General features: G+C 43.2%; 1 protein-coding gene across 1 annotated transcript; it reads left to right on the top strand.

Annotated features, from left to right (window-relative positions):
* The first annotated feature begins 5,017 nt into the window (after positions 1 to 5,017).
* On the top strand, positions 5,018 to 16,698 carry LOC119781253 (sorting nexin-4-like). Its single transcript, XM_038281664.1, has 7 exons — positions 5,018 to 5,116; positions 5,198 to 5,263; positions 5,378 to 5,467; positions 5,715 to 5,814; positions 15,797 to 15,942; positions 16,029 to 16,143; positions 16,224 to 16,698. The coding sequence occupies exons 2-7, from the start codon at positions 5,223 to 5,225 to the stop codon at positions 16,269 to 16,271; spliced, it is 540 nt and encodes a 179-aa protein (XP_038137592.1). The 5' UTR covers positions 5,018 to 5,116; positions 5,198 to 5,222; the 3' UTR covers positions 16,272 to 16,698.
* Positions 16,699 to 17,271: the final 573 nt, after the last annotated feature.

Raw genomic sequence — 17,271 nt, 5'->3', positions numbered from 1 at the left:
TAGTTCTGTTCTTATAGCTCCTGTTCTGTTAGCTCCTGTTCTTATAGCTCCTGTTCTGTTAGCTCCTGTTCTGTTAGCTCCGGTTCTCTTAGCTCCTGTTCTGTTAGCTCCTGTTCTTATAGCTCCTTTTCTTATAGCCCCTGTTCTGTTTGCCCCTGTTCTTATAGCTCCTGTTCTCATAGCTCCTGTTCTGTTAGTTCCTTTCTTATAGCTCCTGTTCTGTTAGCTTCTGTTCTTATAGCTCCTTTTCTGTTAGCTCCTGTTCGTTTAGCCCCTGTTCTGTTAGCTCCTGTTCCATTAGCTTATGTTCTGTTAGCCCATGTTCTGTTTGCTCCTGTTCTTATTGCTCCTGTTCTATTGGCTCATGTTCTTATAGCTCCTGTTCTTATAGCTCCTCTTTCTGTTGGCTACTGTTCTTATAGCTCCTGTTCTCTTCGCTCCTTTTCTGTTAGCCCCTGTTCTGTTAGCCCCTTTTCTGATAGCTCCTGTTCTTATAGCTCCTGTTCGGTTAGCCCCTGTTCTGTTAGCTCTGGTTCTCTTAGCTCCTGTTCTGTTAGCTCCTGTTCTTATAGCTGCTGTTCTTATAGCCCCTGTTCTGTTAGCTCCTGTTCTTATAGCTCCTTTTCTCATAGCTCCTGTTCTGTTAGCTCCTGTTCTTATAGCTCCTTTTCTGTTAGCTCCTGTTCCATTAGCTTCTGTTCTGTTAGCCCCTGTTCTGTTAGTTCCTGTTCTTATTCAATTCAATTCAATTCAGTTTATTTATATAGCGCCAAATTCACAACACATGTCATCTCAAGGCACTTTACAGTTCAACCAGATCATACAGTCAAATTGATACAAAGTTTTCTATCTAAGGAAAACCAGTTGATTGCATTGACTCATTGACTCAAATACAATCTCCCACACTAAGCATGCTTGTAGCGACAGTGGAGAGGAAAAACTCCCTTTTAACAGGAAGAAACCTCCAGCAGAACCAGGCTCAGTGTGAGCGGCCATCTGCCGAGGCCGACTGGGGTTCAAGGAGACAGAAGCAGAGATACAAAAAGCAGCTGTAAAAGGCGGCCCCGTCCAGGAAACACACAGCCAGGCAGACGAGCTCCAAGGCAGCTCCCATGCCAGAGGACGAAGAGAGCACATCCACTCAGTCACGGTCAGAGAAACAGGACCACACTGGAAAACAGGCCGATCTCCAACATCTATTAACAAGGGTGTTGATAGAAGCAGCACAGCTGATGTTTTTTTCCAGGATGACGTCACAGCCAAACAGGAACAGACGAGGCAAAGCTACTCTGAGGAAAAGCAGAGAGAGCAGAAGGTTAGAGATTGAACTAACAGATTCTGCAGAATAGGAGAACAGAGAGAGAATGAAGCAGAATGATGAAATGGGGGTCCCTATGTCCTCCAAAAGTCTAAGCCTATAGCAGCATAACTATAGAGATAGCTCAGGATAACCTGAGCCACCCTAACTATAAGCTTTATCAAAAAGGAAAGTTTTAAGCCTAGCCTTAAAAGTAGACAGGGTGTCTGCCTCACGGACTAAAACTGGTAGTTGGTTCCACAGGAGAGGAGCCTGATAACTAAAAGATCTGCCTCCCATTCTACTTTTAGAAATTCTAGGAACCACTAGTAAACCTGCAGATTGAGAGCGAAGTGCTCTGTTAGGAACATAAGGAACAATCAGATCTCTGATATAAGATGGAGCTTGGCCATTTAAGGCTTTATATGTGAGAAGGAGGATTTTAAATTCTATTCTTGATTAAACAGGAAGCCAATGAAGAGAAGCCAGGATAGGAGAGATATGATCTCTCTTTTTCATTTTCATTAGAACTCTGGCTGCAGCATTCTGGGTCAGCTGAAGGCTTTTAACTACAGTTTGTGGACTTCCTGATAGTAAAGAATTACAATAGTCCAGCCTTGAAGTAACAAATGCATGGACTAGTTTCTCAGCATCACCCCTGGACAGGATATTTCTAATTTTTGCAATGTTCCTCAGATGAAAGAAGGAAATTCTAGAAACCTCTTTGATATGGGATTTAAATGACAGGTCCTGATCAAAAATAACACCAAGATTTTTTACTTTATTATCTGAAATCAGTTTAATCCCATCCAAATGAAGTGACTGGCTAATCAGTTTCTTTTTCAGAGACTCTGGTCCAAAGACTATAACTTCTGTTTTGTCTGCATTCAGAAGCAGAAAGTTAAGAGTCATCCAGGTTTTTATGTCTTCAAGACATGCCTGTAATCTATGTAATGGGTTAGCTTCATCTGGATTTATAGACAGATATAGCTGGGTATCATCAGCATAACAGTGGAAATTAATCCCATGCTGTCTAATAATTCTACCAATTGGGAGCATGTATAAAGTAAAGAGAATTGGTCCTAGCACTGATCCCTGTGGTACTCCACAGGTAACCTTTGAGCGTGTTGAAGATCTATCATTAACATGAACAAACTGAATTCGATCAGATAGATAAGATTTAAACCAGTCTAGTGCTGTTCCTTTAATTCCAACAAAATATTCAAGTCTTTCTAAAAGAATATTATGGTCAACTGTATCAAATGCAGCACTAAGATCCAACAGGACGAGCACAGATACAAGTCCATTATCTGAGGCCATGAGAATATCATTAGTGACTTTCACCAGAGCTGTTTCAGTGCTATGATGAGCTCTAAAGCCAGACTGAAACTCTTCAAAAAGTTCATTATGGTGGAAGTGATCGCAAACTTGTTTGGCAACTACTTTCTCAAGAATTTTGGATAAGAAAGGAAGATTGGATATAGGTCTATAATTGACCAAGTCATCTGGGTCAAGAGACGGTTTCTTAAGCAGAGGTTTAATTACAGCAATCTTAAAAGCTTTAGGTACATATCCCTGTAACAGAGATAGATTAATCACATCTAAAATGTGATTAATATATATATAGTGCCTTATAGTGCCTGTCCTTATAGCTCCTGTTTTGTTAGCCCCTGTTCTGTTAGCTCCTGTTCTTATAGCTCCTGTTCTGTTTGCTCCTGTTCTTTTAGCTCCTGTTCTGTTAGCTCCTGTTCTTATAGCTCCCGTTCTTATAGCTCCTGTTCTGTTGGCTACTGTTCTTATAACTCCTGTTCTGTTAGCTCCTTTTCTTATACGGTAGCTCCTTTTCTGTTAGCTCCGGTTCTCTTAGCTCCTGTTCTGTTAGCTCCTGTTCTTATAGCTCCTGTTCTTATAGCCCCTGTTCTGTTTGCTCCTGTTCTTATAGCTCCTGTTCTCATAGCTCCTGTTCTGTTAGTTCCTTTCTTATAGCTCCTGTTCTGTTAGCTTCTGTTCTTATAGCTCCTTTTCTGTTAGCTCCTGTTCTGTTAGCTCCTGTTCCATTAGCTTATGTTCTGTTAGCCCCTGTTCTGTTTGCTCCTGTTCTTATAGCTCCTGTTCTGTTGGCTCATGTTCTTATAGCTCCTGTTCTTATAGCTCCTGTTCTGTTGGCTACTGTTCTTATAGCTCCTGTTCTGTTAGCTCCTTTTCTGTTAGCCCCTGTTCTGTTAGCTCCTTTTCTTATAGCTCCTGTTCTGTTAGCCCCTGTTCTGATAGCTCCTGTTCTTATAGCTCCTGTTCGGTTAGCCCCTGTTCTGTTAGCTCTGGTTCTCTTAGCTCCTGTTCTGTTAGCTCCTGTTCTTATAGCTGCTGTTCTTATAGCCCCTGTTCTGTTAGCTCCTGTTCTTATAGCTCCTGTTCTCATAGCTCCTGTTCTGTTAGCTCCTGTTCTTATAGCTCCTTTTCTGTTAGCTCCTGTTCCATTAGCTTCTGTTCTGTTAGCCCCTGTTCTGTTAGTTCCTGTTCTTATAGTGCCTGTCCTTATAGCTCCTGTTTTGTTAGCCCCTGTTCTGTTAGCTCCTGTTCTTATAGCTCCTGTTCTGTTTGCTCCTGTTCTTATAGCTCCTGTTCTGTTAGCTCCTGTTCTTATAGCTCCTGTTCTTATAGCTCCTGTTCTGTTAGCTCCTGTTCTTATAGCTCCTGTTCTGTTAGCTCCTGTTCTTATAGCTCCTGTTCTTATAGCTCCTGTTCTGTTAGCTCCTGTTCTTATAGCTCCTGTTCTGTTAGCTCCTGTTCTTATAGCTCCTGTTCTTATAGCTCCTGTTCTGTTAGCTCCTGTTCTTATAGCTCCTGTTCTGTTAGCTCCTGTTCTTATAGCTCCTGTTCTTATAGCTCCTGTTCTGTTAGCTCCTGTTCTTATAGCTCCTGTTCTTATAGCTCCTGTTCTGTTAGCTCCTGTTCTTATAGCTCCTGTTCTTATAGCTCCTGTTCTGTTAGCTCCTGTTCTTATAGCTCCTGTTCTTATAGCTCCTGTTCTGTTAGCTCCTGTTCTTATAGCTCCTGTTCTGTTAGCTCCTGTTCTTATAGCTCCTGTTCTGTTAGCTCCTGTTCTTATAGCTCCTGTTCTTATAGCTCCTGTTCTGTTAGCTCCTGTTCTTATAGCTCCTGTTCTTATAGCTCCTGTTCTGTTAGCTCCTGTTCTTATAGCTCCTGTTCTTATAGCTCCTGTTCTGTTAGCTCCTGTTCTTATAGCTCCTGTTCTTATAGCTCCTGTTCTGTTAGCTCCTGTTCTTATAGCTCCTGTTCTTATAGCTCCTGTTCTGTTAGCTCCTGTTCTTATAGCTCCTGTTCTGTTAGCTCCTGTTCTTATAGCTCCTGTTCTTATAGCTCCTGTTCTGTTAGCTCCTGTTCTTATAGCTCCTGTTCTTATAGCTCCTGTTCTGTTAGCTCCTGTTCTTATAGCTCCTGTTCTGTTAGCTCCTGTTCTTATAGCTCCTGTTCTGTTAGCTCCTGTTCTTATAGCTCCTGTTCTTATAGCTCCTGTTCTGTTAGCTCCTGTTCTTATAGCTCCTGTTCTGTTAGCTCCTGTTCTTATAGCTCCTGTTCTTATAGCTCCTGTTCTGTTAGCTCCTGTTCTTATAGCTCCTGTTCTTATAGCTCCTGTTCTGTTAGCTCCTGTTCTTATAGCTCCTGTTCTGTTAGCTCCTGTTCTTATAGCTCCTGAGCCAAGAAGCAACAAACTAACACACGCTTTCTCTTACAGAGGGTTGCTGATCGGCTGTATGCTGTCTACAAGGTCCATGGAAACTATGGACGAGTCTTCAGGTCATCCACATTTTATTTTCGAAATGATTTTAATCATCTATGAGACACCATTGGTCCTACTGTGTATATGTGTCTCTGCAGTGAGTGGAGCGCCATTGAGAAGGAGATGGGAGATGGACTGCAGAGTGCTGGTCATCACATGGATGCGTAAGAACTCCCTGCTTCTCCATGAAGGAATGAAACCATCTGGTTGCTGCTGTGAAGAACCTCTTTATGTAGGACATGCTGACTGCAGCACTTTGTGTTCTCTCTCACCTACAGCTATGCCACATCCATAGATGACATCCTGGAAGAAGAGGAACATTACGCTGACCAGCTGAAAGAATATCTGTCCTACGCTGAAGCTCTGAGGTAGGCTCCAGGTTTAAGGGCCCCCTGAAGCTCTGCATGAAGGGGTCCAGGAAGTGGGCGGGTGTTTCACACATTGTTGGGACCCGTGCTGTTTCAGGGTTAGGCCAGAGGAATATGAATGCAGATCCACTCTTTTCTCTCTCTTGGTGGTTTAGCTTTATAACACTTCCTGATTCTAACGTGACATTAGAGCAGGAGCATCTGGCTGCAGATACCAGGCTTACAGCGGAGCGTTTTACCTTTGCAGGGCCGTGTGCAGGAAACATGAGCTGAGCCAGTTTGAGCTGGAGATGGCCTCCCAGGACCTGGTGTCTAAGAAGCAGCAACGTGAGGAGCTGGCTACAGGGGTACGCCGTCCTGCACCAACACAACCGAATGGTTCAGTCCCGGCCTTCCAGGCACCTCCAGGGCCGTAAAAAAAACTCTAGCCTCTGAAAGGGGCAGGTCCAGCGTGGTACCTGATCCAGTCTAGTCACAGAGGGATCTCTAGGGGGCCGTCATACACTTAAAGTAGGTTTGCAGACACACAGAAGAGAAAGAGTTTGGCAGCCAGTGCTCGAATCCAACTTTGGAGGCAGAATGAAGCCGTTCTATAGGCAGCAGTAAAGTCCTGAGACCTTCAGCTCTGGACTGACGGGCAGCAATAAACCCTGGAGCAGAATGATGTAGATGGGTGCTCGGTGTCAACGGAGACCAACTGCAGGAATTCTGAAACAAACAGGAATTAATTCTGGTGAATTTCAGAATAAAACCAACCTACGCGCACAGTGGGGCTGTTTGAAGACGAGCAGGCGACTGTTTTTGTTGTAGAACTCCCACAAAGAGTGGGATCGTGGACCTGCAGTCAGAGGCACAGTGGGGCCGGCCTGGGTGAAGTGTTCAGTGGGAGTGACGCAGCTCCAATGCAGCCACACCTTAGTTAGCATGAGCCTTTAATGCTTCGGATTCCCAGGGTCCGTTTCACAAAGCAGGTTTAACAAACTCAGATTCAAATCCTTAACTCTGGCCTAAAGTCGGGAACTCCCGAGTTTTCGGTTTCACAACAGCTGCTATGAATTCGTTCAATCAACTAGACCAAATAGAAACACTCAGACATAAGCACGTACTGTACGTAACAAGTATGAAAAGCCACTATCAGTGGAGCTTCGATTGATGAGTCACCATGACAACAGGCAACAGGAAGTGCCTATTTCACCCCACTGGAACTAGAGAATTTAATGAAAACATTGTATAAAAATGGAGAATGTGTTTAAAAGACAGAGAAAAAGCGCTACAGCTGCAAAGGAGAGGAAGATGGAGAAGGAGAGGATTGTTAATGCATAAGTTTATATGAAGTGGGCTGTGGCAGGCCGTTTTTACATTTATTAAAAGCTCTCTCCTCTCTGTTGCTCCATTTGTAGATCACTAAAATAAGATTCTTCCTGATCAAAATCACACTCCTAGACTGAACTGTTATAATATATTTTCTAAATTACATTTTTGCAGCAGAAACTGAATTTGAGAAAATAGAAAAAAAATTATACTAGTAAGAATTAAGTTTTATTTATCTAGAAATGTTCCCACATTTTAAGTGGCCGTTCTGACATTTATCAGCTTGACTAAAAATATTTTTATGAAATCTGAAATACATTTCTTCATAGTTAAAATAATAGAAACTGAACAGTAATATTAGGAATACAGAGAACTGAAATTAAATTCTAGACATCCAGAATGTTTATTCTAGATGTGAAGAATGTCATTTTGGCAAATAAAAAATATATATTTTTTCAGCTATCAGGAATCCATGTTCAGTAGAACTAATAAATATCAAACTGCTTGTATGGCAGGATAATTCTCCCACATGCTTGCCATAGTTGCTGTTACAGCGATAATATTACGGGTTTATTTCTTGAATGGTAATAGATCCATGTATCTATTTAGGTGAAATCTTTAGTCAGCATGTGAGGATGAAGAATAAAAACGTTCTAATCTATGGAACCTGTTCATCATCTCATGGGTTCCTCCTCATGTTGATTCAGTCTCTTTTACACAGTAAATAATTAGTGTCTGTTTGCTGCTGCGCTTCAGTTGTTATCATCCCAATAAATGGTCGTTATTAGCGGCTATCAGTCCCTTAGAATGGCTTCAGATTGTTCCAGTAGGCTCAGCAGGCTGTTATCATTAAAGGAATCCTAATCCTAAAGTAATTCCTTTTGTCCCTCGTCGAATGACTTAATCTATTTATGTGTAAACTGAAAATAATCTCAGTATTTCTTCATGTACTGTAAATAAAACTAAATAGAAATAAAATTTTTATTTAGGTTTGGTTTGTTTAATACATTTTTATTTATTAAACAAACCAAAAACCAGTAATCTCCTCTCCTGTCACTGAGTTGTAGAATCCTCTCCCTATAAATATTTCATTCTCTGTGAATTAATGCTGATCATTCTTTAATAAGATCCTCATCAGACGGACATGAAGTGTTTGTTTTTAAATCTAACGTGTCTAACAGACCTAGTGGATTTTTTCTTTTTATGCATAAAACTAGGACAAACATGAGACTAAATCAGGAGATGAAGCAGCGTGGAAACCTGTTGCTGACCAGGTTAGCTCTGGGAGGATGTTACCATGGCAACAGAAACAGAGGATGAGCAAACTCTCTTTGGGAAACGGAAAACTCTGAGTATCCCTGATTTCAGGTTTTAGAACATCACGCTGGGGCTCACCATTCCTGCTCTCTGCCTCAGGAGACCCAGAAACCAGCCGGGCTTCACAGGCGCAGCGGCCATCAGATTAGCCGACTTCGTTAAAACCGTGCTGTCTGCTTCCCTACATTCGGCGCCGTGGCCTCGCTCTGCTTGGCTTCGCTCCAGATCTGCCCTACATAGAGATAACACAGGAATCCTTCGCTCCAGATCTGCCCTACATAGAGATAACACGGGAATCCTTCGCTCCAGCTGTGAAATCCCATTCAGTGTGAACATAAGGAGGCCTCAGCCATGAACCCGGCCACCTGCAGCAGGAGCAGAAACTTTGGTGGAGTCATAGAAGATGATGAAGAGGTGATAGATTCCTATTTTCCAGAGGAAATGGAGTCATATGGTCCTGAAGAAGATTGATTGGGAGGAGATGATCAAAGATCATCATCCTCCAGGTCTGTAGAGCTTCTTATTTTTTTTATTTATTTTTTTTTTTACTTATTTTTTATTGAACATTTCTGAACACATACAGTGGAGAGGCAATCATACATTCAACTTCACAAACAATGTTAAACAGCTGTGACCATATTTATCTGGGTATTCTCCTTACGCCTGTAGTCGCTCCATTTTTCCCATTTAACAACGAACTTGTCCTCCTGCAATCTCAGTCTATGTGTGATTTTCTCCATTACAAAAATCTCTTCCACGATGCTCAGCCACTGCTCCGCCGCAGGGGGGTCCTGTCTATACCATAGTTTTGTGATGGTTTTCCTAGATGCTGAAATTTTTACCAAGTATTCATCATCCTTGTGAATTACCTCGTGTGTCAGGCATCCTAGATAAAGTATTTTACAAGATCTGGGTATTCCATAACCCAGTATTTTTTTCAGAATAAGGCAAACATTGCGCCAGTATGTAATTAGCTTTTAACAAGACCAGAAAATGTGCGTGTGGCCTACATCAGTCTGGCCACAGAGTCTCCAGCATGGCTGTGAACTGGATAGCATCCTGGACCTGATCTTTGGTGTTATAAAAAATCTAATCATGTTTTTCCAATTAAATTCCCTCCACTCACGAGAGCAGGTGGCCGTGCACTGCATTTTACAAATTTTAAACCATTCCTCTTCGCTTATATGTTCCTTTAATTCGTCCTCCCATTTTTCTTTAATGTACATAGTAGATGTCTTCCTGCCTGCCATCAGACCCTGGTACAGTGCTGAAATAATTCGTAATTTATTCCCCTCATAGGCTTTATGAAATATCTCTATTATTTTACTTACGTTGGTTTTATCTCTCTCATAATCTTTTATTTGCAGGTATCTATACTGGTCTTGATCCTCCAGTTCATATTTTCCCTTTAAGTTATTGAAGTTCAGCAGTTTGCCCTTTTCAGTCAATTTACATATTGCTGTGGCGCCTTTATTTGCCCATTTTTTGAAACCTGTGTCGTAAATACCTGGTTTAAACCTCGGATCCCAAGCAAACCAGCTCAAACTCCTAGTTTCTTTCTCTAACTTGTATTTATCAATTACTGTGTCCCATATTTCAATCGTAGTTTTAGTTATTGAATCTATCTTATTGCTTAGTTTGCCTAAGAGTGTTTTATGTGCTATTAAATTTTTTACTTCTATGGCTTTTCTACCCAATTCCAAATTTTTCCATTTTGAAACATAGTCATCATTGCACCAACATACCAGAGGTCTAATTTGTGCGGCCCAAAAATATTCCTTTAGGGCCGGTAAGCCCAGACCTCCCTTATCTATTGGGAGCTGAAGTGTTTTATATCTAACCCTAGGTTTCTGTCATGATGGGTTACTGAGAGGCCCAAGATGCAGAACACCACGGAGACAGAATAAAATTTAACAGGTTTATTGTTTCACAAAGCACATGGAAATAACACTGGTACTGGTTCAGGCCGAGTACTCTGGGGCAGGACGTCTCCTTGAGTCGGCGAAGCGTTTGGTCGTTTCCGTGGAGCGATTGAGAGTGGAGATGGTGTCTCTCCAGATGCGTTGGCATCGACGGATGTGCTGATTGGACCGAAATCTCTCTCTCGTCTGCGGGAAAAAGTGGAGGTTGATAGCCAAGACTGACCTGAAATGGTGACTGACCGGTGGAAGCTGACTTGAGTTGTGGGCGTATTCGATCCAGGTGATGTACTGGCTCCAGTCGGTGGGATTATTGGAGGTTAAACATCGGAGGGTGGACTCGAGCTGCTGATTCATCCTCTCGGTTTGACCGTTGGACTGAGGGTGATAACCGGAGGTTAGTGAAGACTTACAGTTTAGGGCAGAGCAGAACGCCTTCCAGACTTGGGAAATTAACTGGGGCCCACGATCTGAAAGTATTTCCTGTGGGATTCCATGCAGACGAAAAACGTGTTTAATCAGAAGCTGAGCAGTTTGAAAAGCCGTAGGAAGTTTCCTGAGGGGGATCAGATGACAGGACTTTGAAAATCGATCTACGATGGTAAAAATTGTGGACATACCTCGGGAGATGGGGAGACCAGTGACGAAGTCGATTGCGATGTGAGACCATGGACCTGTGGGGACTGGGAGAGGATGCAACAGACCTGAGGGTGGTTGGTGTGAAGCCTTATTTCTGGGGCAGGTAGAGCAAGCCAAAACGTATTCTTTGACATCCTTGTGAAGAGTTGGCCACCAGAAACGTCTAGAGATTAAGGCAACGGTTCTGCTCACCCCCGGATGAGCGGAAAACTTGGCAGAATGCATCCACTGTATCAGGCGAGATCGAACAGAAGAAGGGACATAAGTTCGGTTTGGAGGACCGTTACCTGGGTCAGGTTCAGAAGCCAGGGCAGAGTTAATAAGATCGGTGATCTCCCAGGTGACCACTCCAACAGTGCAGGATGCGGGAAGGACAGGTTCAGGCGTCTCGGATTGATCAACGGAGTAAAGACGAGAGAGAGAATCGGGTTTGACGTTCTTGGATCCGGGTCTGTAAGAAATTATGAGGTTGAAACGAGAGAAAAATAGGGACCACCTTGACTGACGGGGGTTGGCCTGTTTGGCAGACTGGATGTAGGCAAGGTTCTTGTGATCTGTCCAAACAAGAACCGGGTGCTCAGCTCCCTCCAGCCAGTGTCTCCATTCTTCCAATGCCAGCTTGATGGCCAAGAGTTCACGGTCTCCAACGTCGTAGTTCTGCTCTGCGGGGGAAAGTCTATGAGAGAAGAAGGCACATGGATGAACTCTTTGATCTGTGTCGAGTCTTTGAGATAGGACTGCCCCCACACCAGAGTCGGAAGCGTCTACTTCGAGGATGAATCGTTTAGATGGATCGGGCTGGATCAGCACAGAAGCTCAGGAAAACAAAGTCTTAAGTTTATCGAATGCTGTTTATGCCTCGGGGGTCCATTGGAAGGTTATTTTGACTGAAGTTAGAGAAGTTAGTGGAAGAGCAGTCTGACTATAGTTCCTGATGAATCTTCGATAAAAATTAGCGAAGCCAAGGAATCTCTGCAGCTGCTTACGGTTTTCAGCAACCGGCCACTCCAAAACTGCCTTTATTTTATCTTCAGAAGGCTTAACCTGCCCGCCCTCGAGCACAAACCCCAAAAAGGTGACTGAAGACTGATAAAACTCGCATTTCTCGGCTTTGACAAAAAGTTTGTTCTCTAGTAATCTTTGTAACACCAGGCGGACATGTTTCTTATGCTCAAAAAGGTCCTTAGAACAAATGAGTATGTCATCAATGTAGACGAACACGAACACATTCAAAAAGTCTCTGAGAACGTCATTTACCAAGGCTTGAAAACATGCAGGGGCATTAGTTAGACCAAAAAGCATAACCAAATATTCAAACTGGCCCAAGGGAGTCTTAAAGGCTGTTTTCCACTCATCTCCATCTCGAATCCTGAGGAGGTGATAAGCGTTCCTTAGATCAAGTTTGGTGAATACAGTAGCCCCTTGGACAGGTTCAAATGCAGAAGCGAGTAATGGGAGAGGGTACTTATTTTTAATAGTTATTTGGTTCAGGCCTCTGTAATCAATACAGGGTCTTAGTGAACCGTCCTTCTTGCCGACGAAAAAGAACCATGCACCCAACGGAGAGGAAGATGGGCGAATAATTCCGGCAGCTAAAGACTCATTTATGTATTTTTCCATGGTTTCTCGTTCAGGCTTGGAAATATTATAAAGTCTGCTGCTGGGAAGTGGTGCTCCAGGTAATAGCTCAATCGCACAGTCATATGGTCTGTGTGGTGGAAGGGACGTAGCACTGACCTTACTGAAGACAGGAGCCAAATCATGGTACTCGGAAGGGACAGAAGTAAGGTCAGGAGAGTCCATCTCCCCCCCCCCCCACCTCTAGGGGACCCCACAGCGGGAGCTGCCGAACGGAGGCATGTTTCATGACAAAGAGTTGACCAGGATTCCACATGACGATCAGTCCAGTTAATATGGGGATTAGGTTTCTCCAACCATTCAAAACCAAGCACCAGAGGGGAACATGCGGAGGGAAAAACAAAAATGTTAAGGTTTCTCGATGATTACCTGAGATTAGTAGCTCGAGAGGTTGGGTTTGATGGGTGACCTGGTGGAGTTTCTTCCCATCAATTGCCGAGACACAAAGAGGCTGGGTTAGAGGAACGGTTTCAATTTGAAGCTGCTGGACAAGATTTGAGTCAATTAAATTTCGTTCACAGCCTGAATCAATGAAAGCAGAAAAAGAGAGGTTCTGATCTGAGAAGAATAAAGTGGCAGGGAGCATCAGACGAGGAGATTTTTCAGAGTTGACATGGCCCGCCAGACTCCTCAAAACCTCTGACGGGCCCCGGCTTTTGATTTAGCTGGGCATGAAGCGATGAAATGACCACTCTCACCACAGTAGATACACAGTTTGCTCAAAAAACGTCTTTGTCTTTCCTCAGGCGTCAGCCTAGTATGTCCAACCTGCATGGGTTCGATTTCCGTCTCACCAGTATGAGAGGCCTGAACAGGCAAAGGGAGAGACTGGGTTTTAGGTCTCGGTTTGGACAAATGTTCTGTGGGAGCAGAAAAAACAGTCATATTATTAGAAGCAGGGGCAGAGGCAAAGGAACCCTGATTCCTATATTTGGAGCTGTTTCTAGCTCGGATCCTGTTATCCAGCTTAATTGTCAGGCGGATTAATTCTTCGAGTGTTGCAGGTTCGTCGAGGGTTGCTAGTTCATCCTTGATGCTTTCGTTTAAAGCCATAAAATATGCGCCCTTTAAAGCACTTTGATTCCATCCGGAAGCTGCCGCTTTAACCCGGAAGTTAATGGAGAACTCCGCCACTGAAGAACTTCCCTGTTTAAGGTTAAAAAGAGCACGAGAGTCAATGGTTTGATCAGTTTCTTGGTTGAATACTTGAGAAAATTCAGAGACAAAATCGATGTATTGACAACTGAGGCTTTCGTCAGAGGCAAACCTTGCCTGAGCCCATTCCAGGGCTCTTCCTGTCAATTGGGACAGAATGAAAGTTATCTTTCTATAATCCGTGGGAAAACTGCCAGGAGAGTTCTGAAAAATTAAACGACATTGAAACAAAAATCCTTTGCAGTCCTTCATATTACCAGAAAATTTCTCCGGTAGACTTGGGCGGAACTCGGGTGATGACGTCACTGCCGGTGACCTCGGAGGCGGAACTGGACCCGGAAATGATTGCGCAGCCGGCGTGGCATTAGCGCTGTTCATGTAGTTAGCATAGCCTTGAAGCATTTGATTCTGCATTTCAATATGGGTATTTAACTCACGAAGAGCCAGAGCGTGTCCATGGTTTTGAGCCTCCTGCTCCTCCAATCGACGATGGAGGTGATCTGCTGGGCCTTGTGTTTGGCCGCAGTGTTCTGTCATGATGGGTTACTGAGAGGCCCAAGATGCAGAACACCACGGAGACAGAATAAAAGTTTAACAGGTTTATTGTTTCACAAAGCACATGGAAATAACACTGGTACTGGTTCAGGCCTGGGGGCTGGTTCACTGGAGTCTGTGTGGGAGACAGTTCTGTTAGCGTTAGATCAGTTGAGTTTGAGGTTTTCAGGTTTGTACCTTGAGGAGTCCTGGTAAAGCCTTGAGGGAGGAACTGTTGGGTCCAGAGATTGTTTTGTTCAGCAGAGTCCGATAACTGCTTCAGCGTCTTACTTCTAGCGAGAAGGCAGACCTTGGTTCTGAGTTTCCAGCTCTTAGTCCTGAGCTGCATGAGAATCCAGAGAAGAGTCTTCAGGTTTGGCTCAGAGGGCAGGCTCGGCAGGTTAAGCTCTTCCAGAGCTTCACAGGAGAAAAACAGGATTCCTGAAAGCAGAGACAAAGGGTTAGAATCCAATCTGGATTCAATGGCAACAAAGGTTCTCAGAAGATACTAGGCTTAGGTGCTAACCAACTGGACTTAACACTGCGGCGTCGAGGCAAGGTCTGAAGACAGCTTATATAGTGTGGATCCTCTGATGATGAGATGCGCCTCAGGTGTGTCGAAGGCTCAGCTCAGGAGGATCCATGGCGGACTCTGCTGGAGAGAGATGGAACTTCTCCAGCTCCCAACAGTTTCTTCCCGTTCCATATAAACCTTGAAATCCATCTGTCCTATTCTACAAATTGTTTTTGCGGGACAGTCAGTGGCAGGGACTGAAATAGGTACAACAGTCGTGGTAAAATATTTATTTTAATTATCTCCACTCTAGAGCTGAGATCCAAGCCAATGTCCATCCATCGCCCTAGGTCCTTCTTAATATTGTGGTTTATTTCTAGATAATTTGCATCATAGAGTTTGTCAATTGTTTTGGTTATGTTTACCCCCAAATATTTTATAGATTTTTCGTTCCACTTAAGTTTGTAGGTATCTCTTATTTTCTGCTGCGGGGAATAATTTATTGTTAGGATCTGTGTTTTTTCCACATTAATTTTGTAAAACGAGAGTTTCCCATAATCGTCGAGCAACCTTATTGTTTTTAAAAACATTTCATTTGGGTTTTTTAAATACATCAAAATGTCATCTGCAAACAACCCTATTTTATGTTCTTCCCCTCCTATTTCCACTCCTTTTATTTCCACTTCCTGCCTCATCTGAGCTAATGGCTCTATAAACAGTGCAAAAAGACTAGGTGAGAGGCAGCATCCCTGTCTTGTTCCTCTCTTCCTGACAGGTTGCCATTTATTTTAATCCGTGCAGTTGGCTCTTGATAAATTGATTTAATACAGTTTACAAATGTCTCATTAAATCCAAATTTTTCTAAGACCTTATACAAAAAGTTCCAATTGACACTGTCGAAGGCTTTTTCCGCGTCTATACTAATTAGAACTGCCCCCTCCCCACTTCCCTGCAGATGGTCTATGATATGAAGAGTTCTCCTTATATTGTCTTGTGTTTGTCTTTCTTTTATAAAACCAGTTTGATCCTCATCGGTTAAATCCTGCATTCAATTTTCCATTCTTTTAGCTATGATGGAGGAAAACAGTTTATAGTCTACATTTAGTACCTGTAGAGCTTCTTTAGTTTCAGACATGCTGCTGCTTTTCAGAGGAAACACTTTCATTTCTCATGCTTCTGCCTTCAGGATTTATCAGGTTTTTCATTTCTTCAAAGAGGTTTAATCTTCATTCAGAATTGAAGAACTGCAACGGACAGAAGGTGATCAGATTCTATGTCCTGTTCTCTTCTGTACTCCCTCAGATGGTGAGAACGTTCTCCTTGAAGGGGATGACCAACAAGCTGTTTGGGCAGGAGGCTCCTGAGCAGAGGGAGGCCAAGCTGAACCTGCTAGAAGAGCTGATAGCAGAGGGGGAAGAGGCTGTGAAAGAGAAAACAGCTGAGTGCCAGTAAGTTACAGACTGTTTGTGAAGGCAGCAGCAAAGGCTGCTGGTTGGAGCTCTGCTCAGGCTCTGTTCAATGTGTCCTTCACCAGGGAGCACGCCGTAAAGGCCTGGGCTGACATCCTGCGTTTCAAGGATCAGAAAGACAAAGACCTGCTGGAGGCGCTCATCAGCTACGCTCTGATGCAGATCAGCATGTGCAAGAAGGTAGAGAGGAGGCTGACCTCTGAGCGCAGCCTCTGAGCTCGACTCTAACCGTTTCCTTTCTGTCCTCTCTCTCCTTCCAGGGGATACAAGTTTGGAGTAATGCAAGAGAATGTTTTCAGAAGATGTAGAGCTGAGGCCAGGCTGACACTTTCACCTGGTGCTGATGAAAGCACAACACAAAGCAGCCAAATCAGCAGCCTGGGTTCAAAGAGACAGAAGCAGACATAGAAAAAGAGCATAGATACAAAAGATATTCTGATGCATTGAGACGCGGCTGCCTGTGTTAGCTCAGGTATGTACATGTGTGCTGCAAAATGACAAAGGAAATCCATCAGTTTGATTGATTCAGGGAAATCGTTCATTATAGCTTCAAATGTGGACAATATTTATCTTTACGTATAATACGAAATACTTCATGTTTTATTCCTTCATTTACTATAATTGTTATAAATGGTGTGTGAGCAGAAATGCTGCGTTTCAGAGGCAGAATCATAACTGTGATATTTAGAGCTGCAGTTTGGTTGTTTTGCCTGAATAAAAATGTCTACATGTCTCCATGCTGCGTCCTCCTGAACCAGAACATGTCCTGTTTCACTGAACATTTCCCAGGATGCACTGCTGGAGCAGCGTCCCAGACGTCGCAACATGTCACTCTGCGGCCTCATATATGAGATCTATGAGACGGAACCAACAAAAACCAGCAGAATAAACTAGAGGTTTATCTGTCCAGGAGGGAATCAGCTTTATTGCCTCAGTGATACGAGAAATGAAACCAATGATCCAAATGTTCATGTACAAAATCTAGAATAACTAATAATACAAAAGGGAAAAGTGTCATTGATCAAAGAGAGAAATGCCAGATCAGGATGTTTCACTGTGAGCTGTAAGAGGAAAGAAGTATTCAACTATTCAATCCAGTTAAATAAACAGAGATCGATGGATTTCACTCAGTCGGCACTTTATTATTTCTTTACAAAGAGAACAGTTCATCATACGGCCTTGATGGCACCGTAATCAGCCCTGTTCTGCCTGAGCAGCGTTCTTTCCTCCTTACTTACAATAATGGAAAGTAGTCAGACTCAAAACTAATAACAGACACTTTGGTTAAACGGTAACATGTTATGAATA

The sequence above is a fragment of the Cyprinodon tularosa genome, unplaced genomic scaffold (genome assembly GCF_016077235.1).
Source record: "Cyprinodon tularosa strain WSP-4 unplaced genomic scaffold, ASM1607723v1 ctg1034, whole genome shotgun sequence".
Classification (NCBI taxonomy): domain Eukaryota; kingdom Metazoa; phylum Chordata; class Actinopteri; order Cyprinodontiformes; family Cyprinodontidae; genus Cyprinodon; species Cyprinodon tularosa.
The sequence above is the reverse complement of the archived record's forward strand: the minus strand, read 5'-3'. Positions and strand labels throughout refer to the sequence as shown.

Bases quoted from the DNA above. Each gene is read 5' to 3' on its own strand.
- LOC119781253 (XM_038281664.1), top strand. From the start codon at position 5,223: ATGGGAGATGGACTGCAGAGTGCTGGTCATCACATGGATGC. The intron at 5,815-15,796 runs GTACGCCGTCCT...GTACTCCCTCAG, and splicing joins GTGAGGAGCTGGCTACAGGG to ATGGTGAGAACGTTCTCCTT. The intron at 15,943-16,028 runs GTAAGTTACAGA...GTCCTTCACCAG, and splicing joins GAGAAAACAGCTGAGTGCCA to GGAGCACGCCGTAAAGGCCT.